This window comes from Miniopterus natalensis, chromosome 3, assembly GCF_054644295.1.
Source record: "Miniopterus natalensis isolate mMinNat1 chromosome 3, mMinNat1.hap1, whole genome shotgun sequence".
In the NCBI taxonomy this organism is placed as follows: Eukaryota; Metazoa; Chordata; class Mammalia; order Chiroptera; family Miniopteridae; genus Miniopterus; species Miniopterus natalensis.
In genome coordinates this window covers 38,690,055-38,706,944 of record NC_142083.1, presented here as the reverse complement: position 1 = coordinate 38,706,944, position 16,890 = coordinate 38,690,055, and the positions used below count along the sequence as shown (strand labels likewise).

The 16,890-nt window shown below is 40.7% G+C and overlaps 2 protein-coding genes across 2 annotated transcripts in view; one reads left to right on the top strand and one right to left on the bottom strand.

Moving 5' to 3' along the window:
• Positions 1-16,890, bottom strand: part of IQGAP2 (IQ motif containing GTPase activating protein 2) — a 249,363-nt gene that overhangs the window by 69,683 nt on the left and 162,790 nt on the right. Inside the window, exon 13 of the mRNA XM_016205232.2 lies at positions 12,908-13,071. Within this exon, the coding sequence (XP_016060718.2) occupies positions 12,908-13,071 (164 nt within the window). The remainder of the gene's footprint in view (positions 1-12,907; positions 13,072-16,890) is intronic.
• Positions 2,592-8,054, top strand: F2RL2 (coagulation factor II thrombin receptor like 2). Its single transcript, XM_016205234.2, has 2 exons — positions 2,592-2,670; positions 6,988-8,054. Exons 1-2 carry the CDS (start codon positions 2,592-2,594, stop codon positions 8,052-8,054), a joined length of 1,146 nt encoding a protein of 381 aa, XP_016060720.2.

Genomic DNA, 16,890 nt, shown 5'->3' with positions numbered 1-16,890 from the left:
AAATGTTTTTATCAGCAGAAATTAAGTATTTTTGTGGAACACGAGACATTCCATTTTAAAAAATGGGAACCTCTGCCTATGTGTAGAAATAAGTGCCATGCACTAAAATCCGAAAGCAAAACTGTGATGAAGAGAAGGTAGCTCGTGGAGAACCAGCTTCATCAGTTAGGACCCAAGACAAACGGGAAGCAGGAGGGAGAAATGATGTTCACCAGCTGCTCTGGCAGCCTTCGATCTGCTTCCCTGACACTAACACAGATCGTGGATGTGGACAGGGCTCTGAGAATGCAACAAACTCTTCTATTTCAATCCTGCAACATCCGGGCAAGGGAGCCCACTGTGGAAGGCTTGGCGCCTGCCTCTCCAATCATCTCTAGCTAGATCAGCCATATGGGAACCATCGGCCCTGAGTAAGACTCCATTTCTTGGCAGGAAGAATGGGGAAGATTCAAACAGGAATTAAGATGGTAAGTTGAAGGCTAGAGGAGGGACAAATAGGGGAATGAGAACTTTTTTTTTTTTCCTAAGACCAAAGAGAACTTGCACCCACAAGGCATAACTAAAAATGAAGCTCTCAGTTTTTTTGTGGGTATTTACCAAATTCCTCCACACTTATCACTGTAACAGACACACCACACAAACTTTTAACCAGATGAAAAGGAAGTTACATGTCAAAGGTCATGCTATCATCCCACGTCAAAGATGATACTATTTGTTTTAAAAGCTAAACAGAAGAGAGTTTGCAAATAAAAGGAATTCAAGTCAACAGTTTAAATCATGATTCTTTGAAATAAAGGCTGCTAGAGTTAAAAGGAAAACCAGGAGTAAAAACCAAACCCCACCAATAACATCCCCTTTTCAATTGCTCTCTAGAAGACTGGAAATATTTTATTTACAGGATGGTCACGGTTCTACCTCCAGCTAAACAGCCAGGTTCAACATATGAGTTACAAATGGAATAAGGGAACAGAAACTAGACCATCTGCAAATCAAGTCATAAATTCCTGAAGTTAGGTGACTCCTAGAAAATTTTAAATAAAAAAGTACTCTCCAATATTTTGTGTTTTTTTGGTTATTATTTCTACAATAAAATAGCATTCTATTTCAGTGTGTGTTATCATATGCTGTGTAGTTGAAGTACTAAAGACTGACCTTTCATTTTGTTTGTCTGTTCTCACCTGAGGATATTTTTCCATGGAAGGCAGGGAGGTGGGCAGAGAGAGAGAAACATCAATGTGAGAGATACACATCGACTGGCTTCCTCCCAAAAGCACCCAGACCAGGGCCAGGCATCAAGCCTGCAACTAAGGTATGTGCCCTCGCCGGAATCCAGTCCAGGACGCTTTAGTCCGCAGGCCCACGCTCTAACCACTGAGCCAAACCAGCAGGGGCAAGGCTGACTTTTGATTATAAAAACTTGGTGTGGTGAAATTTAATCAAGATGTTAAAAGTTTGCACAGATCAGTTCCTTCCTAGCTTATCCCTCAAGCCTTTAATTAAGTCTCATGTGAAATTTGTATTTTCTGATTCTTGCTGCATTTCATAGGCAACAGGCTGTTGGGTTGTCTGGCTTAGCATTTAAACTTAAGTTTTGTTAATTATAGGAAAATCTGTTATAAGGCAGTATTTTTTCTACATATTAAATCACATTCTCCAGAATATAACTACTCATAAAAGCTTGTATGTTACACAGTAATGTGAATATACTTCACACTACTGAGCTGTGTTAATAATGTGTTAACACTTAAATAATGGTCAAGATGGTAAACTTTGTTACGTATACTTTACCACAATTTTTAAAAAAGCTTATTGTAGACTTGCTCACCAACATCCATGCTGTATTATGTTTTTAGTTTAATCAAATAGTGTTGTTTGACATGCTCCCCCCCCCCCCCATTTTTTAACCCTATTGAATGGCTCAGAATATGATGAACTATGGCAAAAGTTCTGGCCAAGCACTGACGACACACTAAGGCCAATGTGACATGGATGAAGAATTTTCAGAGTAATCAAGCGCTTACTCAGTTTTAACTCCATAAAAAATGTTGCTTTCCATAACTTACGTAATTCGTAATTCTGTGATGAGTGTAAGAGTTCAGACGTGAAATAGCTGGGAGGGTAAAGAAAAGGATAATCTCTGGTCACTAACTATTAAGTAGAAACCGCACTCAGGAACCCCATTTCTAAAATGCATAAAGTGAGATACGGGACAGAGCCTAAGCTAGCTGCCGGCCAGGCCAGCATGTGTCTTCAGCTTGCCTCTGTAAAGGACTGCACCCCGTCTGCGTTCTTTCCACGCACACGAGCAGTGGGAGCACTCACAGTGCCTATCCAGAAAGGACTACTGGGGTGGGAAGGAGTTAAGTGACTCTCCCGGGGATCACGCAGAGGCGCAGAGGCTCGTCTGAGTCATGCACACTGCGGCGTGAGTGCTGTCACACCTCTTCCCGGAGAGGCCTGGGCGAGCTTCCTGCTCGCAGGGCACACACAGCTCTACAGAGGGGACAGGCTCCCGGCTGCTGCCAGCGCGCGGGCCTGGGGCGAAGCCGTGCTCCCTAGTTTTATCTATGTGATGACGTTTGGGAAATTGGATGCGGGTCATCAAAATGAAAGCCCTCATCTTTGCAGCTGCTGGAGCCATGCTTCTGTCGCCCACTTTTTGTCAAAGCGGTAAGCTCTTTCCTTACGGGGCCCGATGGGGGTGCGGGTTCGTGTTATGAGAGTCAACTGAATCTACTTTTCTTTTTGTTTCACACAAACTGCACCCCAAAAGACAGAGTTTGACCGTGGTTGTTAAAAGGTGGCATGATGGAAGTGAACAGTTACAGTTCGTTCACTCTGTTCAAACCCTGTCAAAGACTTAAGTGTTCTCTACTTCTGTTAAAAAATGTGTGGCATCATCAAGGTTTTAGATCTCTACAGTTAATTCAAGAGTCCATTTTCTTTGCGAGAGGTTTTTGATTTTCTGAGCATTTCCTCTGATTCAGCAAAGATAGCACTTTTTATTTTTTTTTAAAGATATCTTTATTGATTTCAAAGAGAGGAAAGGAGGGGGAGAGAGAGAGATAGAAACATCAATGATGAGAGAGTCACTGATTGGCTGCCTAGCCCGCAACCCGGGCATGTGCCCTGACCGGGAGTCGAACCCTGATCGCCTGGATCCTAGGTCGATGCTCAACCGCTGAGCCACGCCCGGCTGGGCAAAGATAGCACTTTTTTAAAAGATTTTAAAATCCTCTGTTTCTGTCTTCTGTGGGGCATAAGGGGGAAACGAGCATTCTCACAGAGACCGAGTGGTCTGCTTTCAATAATCAACAATGCTAATAAATTAGTGTTTCTTAATAAAATATCTTTTTGACTTTCAATGGTACCAGGGAGTTAGTTCTCCCTACCCTCATCTATGACTTTTAAATTTTAGAAATGAAATCTCCCAAATACTATTATTCAACTCTTAATGTTTTCCTAGTTCACTCAACACAGCGTTAGTCTGCAGCTTCCTACTTGCTCCAAAGTTAACCAGTTTGGGACAGATCTGCATCTAAAGTCCTACCATTAGGTCACGCTCCAGTCAACATTGTTAGGAGTGGGAGAGCCGGGCAGAGGAACAAGGAGGGGAAAAACCAAAATTAAACAAAAACCTCTAAGTCTCTGCTAAAATTCACAGGGGAATCACTGAGGAGGCTGTAGGAGAGCGCTAAGAGAACCAGGGGACGGTAGCACACGTGGGACTTATGAACAGGATTCAGTGAATGCTATTTCTGAGAATGGATGAGCCAAAATGCAGAGGAATAGTAAGAAAACGTGGCGTGTGGAGGTGGTTCCTTCAAGTTGTTGGTGGGGTTCAGAGGAGGCAAAAGGGGGGAAGAATCCCAAGGTGACAAGTGGAAGGCAGCGACTCTGCTTTCTTCAACAGGGTGCGGAGAAGTGTGACGTGGCTCAAGCCCGCTCCCTTCTGACCAGGGCCTCCTTAAGGCCTTTTTGAGGGTTGGAAAATATTTTAGAATCATTATGCTAAATGGAAACCTGTATAAAGAATTTCATAAAAAAATAAAATTTGGCCCTGACTGGTAGCTCAGTCGGTTGGAGCGTTGTCCTGATACACCGAGGTTTCGGGTTCGATCCCCAGTCAGGGCACATGTAAGAATCAGCCAACAAATGCATAAATAAGTAAACAAATCAACTTCTCTCTAAAATCAATTTAAAACATTTTACAGTGAGTACTATTCTTAAGGAAAACCACATAAAAGACTTGTCCAAGCTGAATCAGATCAGCTGGAAATCTCATAGAAAATAGAATCAGGACTATTTCGGAGTCAGTGTTCAGCATGTTTTTGGCATGATGTCCTGCTCAGTCACAGGAATGTTCAGAAAACTGACAAGCACGTGGTTTCAATAGCTCTCTTATCAGATCCTGAAGGGAAACAACTCATACAGCATGTTCTTCAGCCACCGTTTTCCAGCTTCGTGCTTATCTGGAAAAGCATTTCTACTTGGGGGATGTCAAGTACAAGAATTTTCCAAAAGCAAAACTGAGCAACAGGATTTGTGTGGCTAAACTCGTGTCATATCACATGCCTCAACGTGCCTCAGAGTTCACCTCTCAGCACAGGCACAAACTACTGCCATTTCCCAGATTTTTCTTTCGTTTCTTTAATCTCTCGTCCACTTAATACACCCGAGCACCTCCCTGCCCGTTTGTTCAGGCAAAACTCTCCCTTTTTGCGACACACTGAATTCTGTTTGTGCAATCTCAGGGTTAGGAGGGAGGCTTCAACTTCACCTGGGGCGAACCAGAGGTGAAAACAGGAAGAGAAACTGGCTTTGAATGGGAATCAGGTGACTAAACACTAACCTCAGGCATTCAACACGTAGGAATTCAGAGGTCACAGGAAAAGGAGCTGGCAGAGAACAGCGTTTTAAATGGGTAAGTATGAAGTTTAAATTTAGCATAAAAGTTCATCTTAAAGTAGAAATTTGAGGGAATCTACTTTCCATACATGTCAAAGATTAATTTATGGAAAAACTATATAATGAGAAACAGGTCTGAGCATCAAGGTTTATTTTGTTTTTTAACTGCTCTTTCAAGAATTAGGATTATTAATACCAACATGACACGCAATGCCAAACCTATAGTATACAGTCCTGTCTCTATACATTTCCCCCCCCATTTCCAACTTCTCAGATCATATCAATTTCATCTTCTGATTTTTCTTCGTCTCCTCTCCCCTTAAAATCTGAAATTTCCCCTAAAAAGTCTGCCTTTGGATGTTTTCTCCCCTCACATCTCTCCCTAGGGCTGTTCAACCTCTCCTACTAAATTAAACTACAGCCCCTACGCAAACTAAGAAGTCCATACCTCTCATAGGACTCCACACCTATGCCTTCTAACCTGCCCTGGGACATTTTACACTCTAATACCCCAGCAGCAACTCAAACTCAGGAATACTCAAAACTGAGATCTTAATTCCTCCTGTGCTGTCCCCTGTCCTCTGGACCATGGTCCTTCTCAAGGCATCTAGAATAGAAATGTCCAAGTCACTTTTGCCTCCTGCCTTTCCCACACCACCTCCACAGCCAGGTAGATGCCAAGTCCCTCTGAGCCTCCATCACAGTCTCATGTGTTCATCTTCCCCTTTCCACTGCCATTGCTCTAGTTCTGTAACTCACCATCTTGAGTTTAAATGATTACCAAAGGCTCCAGATCAGCCCCCCTTGCCTCCAATTTCTTATCTTTTCAGTCCATTCTCCACACTATCACCAAGGTCATCTTAAACCCAAGTCAAATCACGGTAACATTAGTTTCCTATTGCTGCTATAACAAATCACCATAAATTAGTGGTTTAAAAAGAAAACATTTATTATCTTATATTTGTAGAGGTCACAAGTCCTAAAGTCAAGGTGATAGTAGGTGTGTTCAGTCTGGAGGCCCTAGAGAATCTTTTTCTAGAAGCTGCTTTCATTCCTTGGTTCATGGCTCCTTCTTCCATCTTCAAAGCCAGCAATATAGCGTCTTCCAATGTCTTTCTCTCTGACTTTGACCCTCCTGCCTCCCTATTACAGAAGCTCTTCTGGTTATACTGTGCTCCCGGACAATCCAGGATACTCTCCCCATCTCAAGACCCTTAATCTCATCTGCAAAGTCCCTTCTGCCATGTGAGGTAGCTCATTCACAGGCTCTAGGCATTAGCAGGTAGAATCTTTGGGGCACCACGATGCTGTCTCCCACAGCGGTCATCCCTCTGTATGTAATTTTTTATGTGTATAATTCCAACATCAATGGGCACATGACTCCTTAGGACAGTTTAGGGGCCCTCCAGAGATTTGACTGTAACCTAATTTTTCAACTTCATCTCTCAGATGAACTTTACTGGCATAACACAGTGCATTTTTGTGTAACTTTTCCACTCGTCTTGAGAGTTGAAGACAGGGACAGAGTTTATTTAAAACGTTACACAATAAAACAGGCAATAAACATTTGTTGAATTAACTTATCTGACATTCCTAGATGCCCTGACAGGCCACACTGTGCCTCTCTGTCCGTTCATCATCTACCAGAATCTTATCCCTCTATTAAATTCCATCTCTTTTTGAGCCTCACTTATCTTTGCTTACATTCATCTTTTCCTTGACATTTTACTCAAACACCTAAATCTGTCAACTATTGTCTGAATGCCTATACAGTTTATGGTTAATATGGCATTGGCCTGTAATGGTCTGATGTGCTATTGTGCTTCCTGCAACAATATTATAAATTCCTTACATGCAAGGAGTTGTCATCTACTCTTTGCTCCTGTGTTGGCTAGGATGGTGCTGGGGCATATGATATGCCTTTGATTGCCTGATCTATACCGATTTTTTAAAAATAAAAATGCTCCTAAATTTTACAACTACAGAAATTGTGAAGTATAATACATTCAGTTTTATTGTCTTCTGAAGCATAGATATGGCTTAGCAAAATATCACGTTAATACTTCTTTTCAATTACAGGTATGGGAAACGATGCAGACAACTTGGCAGAGCCAACGTTCCCTATTAAGACCTTTCGTGGAGCTCCCCCCAGTTCTTTTGAAGAGATCCCCTTTTCTGCCATAGAAGGCTGGACAGGAAGCACAACTATAAAAAGTAAGTGTCCTGAAGAAAGCGTTTCAAATCTCCACGTGAATAATGCTACCATGGGGTATCTGAGCAGCTCCGTAAGTACCAAGCTGATACCCGCCACCTACATCCTGGTGTTTGCAGTAGGTGTGCCAGCCAACGCAGTGGCCTTGTGGATGCTCTGCTTCAGGACCAGACCCAGCTGTACGACCATCTTCTATATCAACCTGGCCATTGCAGACTTTCTTTTCTGTGCCACACTGCCCTTTAAAATAGCTTACCATCTCAATGGCAACAACTGGGTATTTGGAGAGCTCATGTGCCAGGCCACCACGGTCATCTTTTATGGCAACATGTACTGCTCCATTCTGATCCTCGCCTGCCTCAGCATCAGCCGCTACCTGGCCATCGTCCACCCTTTTACCTACCGGGGGCTGCCCAAGCGCACCTACGCCTTGGTAACGTGTGGGTTGGTGTGGGCAACGGTTTTCTTATACATGCTGCCATTCTTCATCCTGAAGCAGGAGTACTATCTTGTCCACAGGGACATCACCACCTGCCATGACGTCCACAACACATGCGAGTCTTCATCTCGCTTCCAACTCTACTACTTCATCTCCTTGGCGTTCTTCGGGTTCTTAATTCCATTTGCGGTCATTACCTACTGCTACGCGGCCATCATTCGGACGCTCAGTGCGTATGACCAGAGGTGGCTGCGCTATGTGAAGGCGAGTTTCCTCATTCTTGGGATTTTTACCATTTGCTTTGCTCCAAGCAACATTATACTTATTGTTCACCAAGCCAACTACCACTACAACACCGACGGCTTGTACTTTGTCTATCTCATAGCTCTGTGCCTTGGGAGTCTGAATAGCTGCTTAGATCCATTCCTTTATTTTCTCATGTCAAAAATCACGGATCACTCCACAGCTTACCTTACAATAGTGAAATCACCTTAGAGATCAATGAAAGCTATTTGTGAAAACATACATTCCTGGGATAACGTGCGCGTAAGTACAAGCAGCTCTACTCTTTAGCTCCATTTTGGAGCTCCTAGGACATAGTACTTCCAAATAAAACATTACAAAAGCACTAGCATTTAAAATAAAACACTATCAGTATTTTAAGAACATCGATGCAGGAGAAAAGAGATCAGCACTCTCTTTATGGCAACTGACACATTTGCCAGGCTGGTACTTCAAGCTCTTTATATCTCCATGTTTCCCACTTCTATGAGCTTTCTACTCTAGATGACTTGAAGGAGAATGGGACAAGGGACAATGACACAGCAGGGGGAGAAGCTAATTTTTCGTGCCTGGCCATTTTTTATTCTTCTGCTTCCTTCCACTTTCATGCTGGTGGCTGCCTGATTAGCTGATTCGATCTCTGTAATATTTCTCACTAGGATCCATGATCTTAGTCCCATCTTTGCCTTCCAACCATTTTCTTCACCGTCAGTCTAACCTCCACTTCACAGGGCCACTGCCAGATTTTTATTCCTCAAAGATCAGTTTAAATACCTCACTCAAACCCCCACCAGCTCACTACAGCGTTATTTACGATAACCAAGCTAGGAAAGCAACCCAAGTGTCCCTCAATAGATGAGTGGATAAAAAAGCTGTGGCGCATATATACAATGGAATATTCCTTGCCATAAAAAAGAATGAAATCTTACCATTTGAGACAGCATGGATCTAGAGGGTATTATACTCAGAGAAAGAAGTCAGAGAAAAAATACCATATTATTTCACTTATATGTGGAATCTAAAGAACAAAATAAATAAACAAAATTGAAACAGACTCATAGATACAGAGAGAGAATTGGTGGTTACCAGAAGGGAGGTGGGATTAGGGCACTGGGTGAAAGAGGTGAAGGGACTAAGAACCACAAGCTGGTGGTTACAGACTGTTCATGGGGATATAAAGTACAGCACTGGAAATATCGTCAATAATATTGTGATAACTATGTAGGTACTGGTTAGGGAGCTGAAATATCAAGGGGAACACTATGTAAAATATGATTGTCTAACCACTCCACTGTATACTCGAAACCAATACAAAATATAAAATTAAAATAAAATAAAATAAAATAAAATAAAATAAACCAGTTCAAAAACCTCCATGGACTCTACACTGTTTTGGAATAAATTATAAATCTTTAGTTTGGCATTCAGGGCTAACTTTCTAATTTTACTTCCCAATAAACCCTGCCTGTGATGTAGACAACTAGTCAAGCTTCTTGCTTTGCTGTGATTTCTCCGCTTTTTGCCTCTGCCTCTAACCAGAAAACTATTTCTAACATGTTTGCCTTAATTCTTTCCATCTCTTGAAGCCCTCAAAGGACCATTCTTCTCTGATTCTCAAGCTAGACGTTTATTTTTCTAGCCTGAAATTTCAAAACATTTTACTGTATTTTTATTATGGTACACACACACACACACACACACACACACACACACCATTTATATACAAATATCAATCCCATAAACACTTAAGCACCATGTATAGTAGGGAAGGGGTGTGTTCTGTCCCTTCTTGGTGCTTTTGTAGCAACTCCAGGCCGAAGTTTTTTCAGGGTCTGTGGGGCCCAGCTTCACACTTTACATATCATGTTGCTGAATGAATGAAAGAATAAAATCTCAAAGCATCTCAACACCATGAAAGTCCATTACATTTCAACTGAGAAAGCAAGGTATTCAGTATGACATGGGGCAACGTCATTTTTGGTTGGACATGTAAAAAAAAAAAGAAAAAAGGAAGCTAAGCTATGAATATACTCAAAGTTATTTAGAAGTTTAAAATGCCTCCATTATTTTTGTTCCTTAAATTTACATAATTTTTAATGGGAAAATGATATTTTGTTAAAAATGCCGAGTATCGTCCTGTAGGTAAATGACTATATTGCCCTTAGGTTAGGGATTAGACAGAAGGTAGGATGTTAGTGGTTAAGGGCATGAAAGATGGCTAACATGAATTTTCAAGTCTGTGAGAATGTGCATTGACTGATATACTCTAGTGATCATCAAAACAATAAAAACACTTAAATGCATATTTTTGAATGTGCAGTTTCCTATTTCATTGGACATAGGTTAAAAAACACATACATACAACAGGCCCATGAAAACCCTTAAAGCACATGTGTGGTTATGTGAAGAATAAAAATCAGGTAAATACTATAAAGCAAGCAAGAAAAACAAATCTAAAATAAGTTTCAAGATGACAAAAACCTAAACGGAGAGAACTGGTTTTTGCAAACAAAGCCATCAACTGTAATACAGTTTTATGCAAACATGCAACAGCATTCACTCGTTAAAAGCACACTTAACTTTTACGCAGTAAATTACACGGAGCAAAACAGAATTTTTGGTGGAGGGTATAATTCATATGTTCTCAAGCAAAACCTTCAATTTAAAAATCTCAAAATTCACTGCCTCCAGTGAACAAAGTGTGTTCTCTGCTAAGTGTATGCCAACATGCCCATTACCCAGACTTTCCCCAGAGACAAAAGGAATTTGGCACCTACACAAGGTTATACTTGAAATACTATTAACAAGAGCTAAGAATCCTCACTAATTTACATCCCTGTCCTCAATCTTTGATAAAACCCAGCAGCCATTCTTTGAAGATGCTATCACAGACACCTTAAACACTGTATACTTTACAAGCTTTATTTTATACTGACAATACCAGTACTATAATTTTCCTCTATTATTTTCCACAGTTGGACCTTGGGAAGGCAAGGCACAGAAATACCACCATAAAACACAACTGGAAAATTCTAGCTATCAAAACAGCAGAGGTTAAAAAAAAAATACAGAGACCCCACCAAATGAACAGAACCAGTTCCTCCTCGCTCCCCCAGGGAAAGAGATAAGGTTGAGAAAAGAAAGTTTCAAAACTAATTGGCAGAGAAAGAAAACTTTAAAAATAGGAATTTAACCAAATCAAATTCACTGCTTGTAATTGTTTTAAATCTGTTAGCTCTTGCCAATAGAGTTCAAGCCCCTAATTTTAAGGGCCAGAAGCACTTTAATGCCTGAGCTAGAACCCGGTTCCCTAGGCTCATATTTAATGCTCTAGTTACTGCTTTTACTGAGGAAGGGGCGCAACATAGCGCTGGCACCTCGTGATCGCTCAGGGGAGGCCCTGGGTGCCCTGGGGAGGTGCTGCGGAGTTCCGTCATGATCTAGAACCCTTACAAGGGAATGCTCTGGAGGGGCCTCCGCTGCCTGCCTATGAAATGCTTGTGGAATCAGGCTCACCTCAAGGACAAACCCCATGTGGCTGTGGTCAGGGCATTATCTTATAATCCGGCAAGATAGGTACTATTATTCTCATTTTACACATGCATAAACTGAAGCCTGCAGAATTTTAATGTCTTGACTAAAATCCCTAGCTAATTTTTGGCAAAGTCAAATTTAGAAACATTAATATACGTACCCTGTAAAAACTTTAAAAATCCAAATGGTACAAAAACAGAGAAAAAAGAAGTCTCACACCTATCTAGTTTACCCTCCAGATGGCACCTTCTTTCAGAAATATTTTATGCACACATAAGCATACATATACGTGGGTTTACATCCCATGTGTGATACATCTCTTGGATGTATTTCACCGTAAGATGCACTGCAACTTAACCAGCCCCTCCTGCTGGACGCTCAGTAGTTTTTGGTCCTCTGCTTTTACAAACAGTGCTGCAATAAACATACTTTCCCATCTGCCTTAATGCACAATTATATGTTTCTGCGTCACACAGATGGGGCATAGTTTCAGAAATAACTACTTTGGATAACTTGGTCTTAGCTTCATTATCTGTAAGATGCTAATGATAGTTCATAGAGCTGTTATGAGGATTATGTGAGAATATACCAGCTGGTCAATATGTCTGCTCTAACCAATGATGTGTTTCCTGTCTCAGATGAGGTGGTTCCTGGGTTCTAAGGACCCATATAGCGGACACGCTCACCTCTTGGCTTTGGCTAGCACCTGGGGACATGAAAGCTCTGAGTGGCTAGGTCCCAGGCAGCATCACTCCCTTTCTCAGGTGACAGGTCATACAAGGCTCATCATTCAGCCCAGTGCCCTTCTAATAGTGGCCAGTACCTGCTGGACTCCTCATAATATCAGTACAAGCTCCCCAGCCAGAAAAAACCCTCTGTTTTTTATGGGACACTGGCCAGGTCAGTCCCTCCTATGCCCAGAACAAACCATGCTGGTCCCTGCCGACATTGTCTTGCTTTCCACCCACTGAACCAACTCTTCCTTACCTCTCAGGCTCAGCTCCCACTGTTCTCAGGATTCTAATCTGCAACAATCCCAACCATCTCCGAATCACTGGTGCACTCCCCCTTTTGCCACTTTGCCACTTACCTATCTCTACTATTACTTAACTACTGTGTAAGAGAATGCCTATTGCCTCAATACATTTTTAAGCATGAAGATCAGGACAGAGAACATTCAAATGGTATCGTGTTCCTTGGGTCCCCCTTCCCCTTTCCAGATGCTACATACTGCACTGTGCACACAGTATATGCTCAGAAAATATCTAATGACTTGGACTCTGAACAAAAACTCCCTCACAACTGAATTTTTAGTGAAAGAGTGGAAGCAGTAATCAGCTGTGGAGCCGGCTTCCCCTTAACACCAGGAAAATGACAGCCTTATTACTTCCGTCCTGACTCACAGGCAGTTGCTGGAACAAGAGGCTCATAAGCTTTAGGAAAAACTGGGTGTAAAAAACAAAAATCCTCCCTTCTGCTTTTTCCCTCACCCCATCTATAAATGTAAAAAAACCAAACTTACTGAGACTTACCATCAGTTTCTGTGATTTCGCATGGTATAAAACATCCTGGTAGTGCTGGGCATAGTCTGGGTCCACATTTTTAATCTTAGCTGTAGGTAACTGCAGACTTTCTAGTGTCTTTAAAGGATCCCCTTCGTCAATAGCGTCATTGATGCACCCCACAGCCACAATTCCTGGAAAATGAAGAAAGTTTCCTTTTCAGTCACAGTACTTTATAAGTTCTCTAGAATCAGTAACTGCAGATTGAGTTAGAAAGGGAGGTGGGAAATCCACATACAAAAAAACTGTAAGAGCCAATATCAAGTATAGCTAAGGCTGCAAGAGATAAGATCAATGTACAAAAATCAGTTGTATCCCTATACATTTGCAATGTGCAATCTGAAACAACACTAAGGGGAAAAAAATCCACATATAATAAATTCCAATGACAAATACACTATAACTACAAAAAGAATGAATAGGAATAAATTTAACAAAAGACGCATATGGTATGTACACTACAAATTATGAAATAGCATTGAAAAAATTAAAGATGACTTAAATGGAAAAATCATCTAACATTCATGGATCTAAAGACTTAATATTGTTCAGATGGAAATACTCCTCAGACTTACAGATTCAGTGTAACCCCTAACAAAATCCCAGATGCCCATTTCTTTTAAACAGACATTGCCAAGCTGATTCTAAAACTCATATGGAAATGAAATGCAAGAGATCAAGAATAAAAAATGCAATATTGGAAAAAAAAGAACAAAGTTGAAGGACTCGTCCTAATTTTGAAATTTACTGCAAAGCTACAGTTAATATTGCACTGTACTAGCATAATGACAGATATACAGATCAATGGAATAGAGTTTAAAATTCAGAAATAAACCTTTACAGTCATGCTCAATTGATTTTTGACAAGGATGCCAAGACAATTCAACAGGTAAATTATAGTGTTTATAACAAATGGCATGGGGAAAACGGGATATCCACATACATTAGAATGAAGTTGAATTCCTTATATCACTCTGTGCACAAAAGTTAACTCTAATGGATCACAGACATAGAAGTAAAAGCATGAACTATAAAACTCTTGGAAGAAAACATAGGAGTTAAGTCTTCATGGCTTTGGATTAGGCGCTGCTTTTTAGCTATGAAACCAAAACCACAAACAACAGGGAAAAAAATTAAATATGTGAGATGCTATAAAAATTAAACCTCTGCGCTTCAAAGGACACCGTCAAAGAAAATGAAGACAACCTACACAATGGGAGAAAATGCTTGGAAGTCCTTAATAAAGGACTTGTATACCTTGTATGCAAGTAGGCCAAATATGTAACTCCTCTATTCAAAAGTCAAAAAGAAAACCCAATTTAAAATGGGTAAAGGACTTGATTAGACACTTCTTTAAAGGAGGTATATGAATAGCTAATAAGCACATGAAAAGATGCTCAATATCATCAGTTTTTAGGAAAATGCAAATCCTAATCCCAATGAGATACCACTTCATACGCACTAGGGTGGCTATAACAAAAAAGACAAACAGTAACAAGTGCTTGAGGATGCAGGGAAACTGGAACACACATTGCTGGAGATGGAAAGTGGCACACTCAGCTTGGTCCTTAAAATATTAAATGCAGATTACCATGTGATCCAGCAGTTCCACTTCTCGGTGTGTACTCAAGGGAACTAAAGCCATATGTGCACACAAAGGCTTCCACACGAATGTTTACAGAAGGAATGTTCGTAATAGCTAAGAGCAGAAACAACCCAAATACCCATCAACTGATGAGCAAATAAACAAAATGTCTACCCACAGAATGAGGTATTATTTAACCTAGAGAGGAATGTGAAGTATACTGAAACGCAACACGACACGGATGAACCTTGAAAACACTACGCTAAGCGAAACAAGCCAGACACAAAAGGCCACGTTACACGATTCTATTTATATGAAATGTCAAAAACAGGAAAATCCATAGAAACAAAGCAGGTGAGTGGTTGACAGGGGATGGGAGGGGGGGGGGAAATAGGAGTGATGCTAATGGACATGCAGTTTCTTTCTTGGGGTGATGAAAATGTTATGAATTTAGATAGTGGTGAGATAGCAAGACGGCGGCGAAGTAGGTGGAAGTTGACACTTGCCGCCTCCCAGCACCATATCAGAGCTGCAGCTAAAGTACAGAAAAATCGACCTGAATAACCATCTGAAGGCTAACTGAACAGCAGTCTTATAACTGTTGGACAACCTTTAAATACATAAAACCTCCATAAAAGACAATAGAAAGGTAAATTTTATAGCATATGAATTATATCTCAATGGAGCTGCTATAAAAAGGGGAATAACACCCTAGCAGATTTGCTCAGTGGTTAGAGCCTCAGCCTGCAGACTGAAGAGTCCCAGGTTCGATTCCAGCCAAGGGCATGTATCTCAGTTGCAGGCTCGATCCCTGGCCCTGGTCAGGGCATGTGCGGGAGGCAACAATCGATGTCTCCTACCCCCCCCCCCCCGCCCGCCCACTCTCTCTGAAAAGCAATGGAAAAAATATCCTCAGGTGAGAATTAAAAAAAAAAAAAGAATGAAAAAGGGGGGGAATAATTTTACATACAAGTAACAGTATGGATGCTAATTTCTGATGCAACCTTCACTTAGATATTGGATAATGGAACCACAGAATACAAGAGCTGGAAGAATTTAACGTAGAGACATATAGGAAAAAAACTGAAATGCAAAAATATTTGGATATATATTCTATTCTTTAGATAACTCTACTTCACCACTCTGTAAAAGATGCCAAAACAAGAGAGTTTAAAAAGCAAACAATTCTCTGCAGTGTTAGTAGAGTGAATTTCCACATGAATATACTGCAACGATGTCCAGTGGAACATTCTGTGGTGATGGAAATGTTCTGTTTCTGGGCTTTCCAATACAGTAGCCATTAGCCACATGTAACTACCAAGCAATTAAAGTGTGGCTAGTATAAGTGAAAAACACAATTTGAAATTTTATTTTAGTTAAAATACCCACGTTTCTGGGAAGTATAGGAAAGCTCCATAAAAATTAACATAGTCATGCATGTTTTGGGATATTTTTAACGGTCAAGTACGGCTATTTAATGTCATGATTTGTTTCTGTAATACCACCTGGTAAGATAACACCCGGAGCCCTAAATCATGGAGGTACCAAAGGAAGAATAACTATATCCACCAGTTTAGCCTTCTACCATCTCTACACATCCCAGGATCTTAGGACACAGACTATCAGGTCCAGGAATGGAAAGCACAGAAGCCAAGCTATAGAATCTGAAAAGATTTTGAACTCTAGCAAAAGGGATCCATGTGGAGGTCACGACTCAATGCCCCCTTATTATTAAGAATAAACTATCAGTCATAAAACTATAGCGCATGAACAAATATGTGTATATACATGAATATACGTGTGTAAACATTGTACACACATACAAACATACTGACGGGGGCTTTTGCTTCCCAGCTTAGTGCTGATGGACAAGAACTGCTAAAAACAAACGTAACAAGCAATAAGCTCAGAAAATAAACATTCTTAAAGCCAAAGTTATTACACTTCTCATTTTACCAGTTATTTTTCATAAAAAACAATCACAAGTCACTTTAAAAATGTGATATGCTATGAAATAGAATAAGTACTATTAATTTTTAAAAAGTAGCTGCATCTTGCTATTGAAATTAAGGTAAAATATTTAGAGAAGTGTCTCTCAAATAGATGACTCCATAAACACCACCTTGCTGAACGAGTCATCTGGGGGGGGGGGGGGGCCTAAAGTGACTAGAAATTATTCCTGATTATAGTACTTGAATATGTTTGAGGAAAAAGTCAAAGTTTTTCTCTAACATGAAAGTTACATTATTTCAAAACACTGGAAGACTCCAGAAAGTCTAAGTACTATCTACACACACGGTATTATCATGCTCTTTAAAATCCTCACCCGAGGATATGGTTTTATTGACTTTATAGAGAGAGGAAGGGA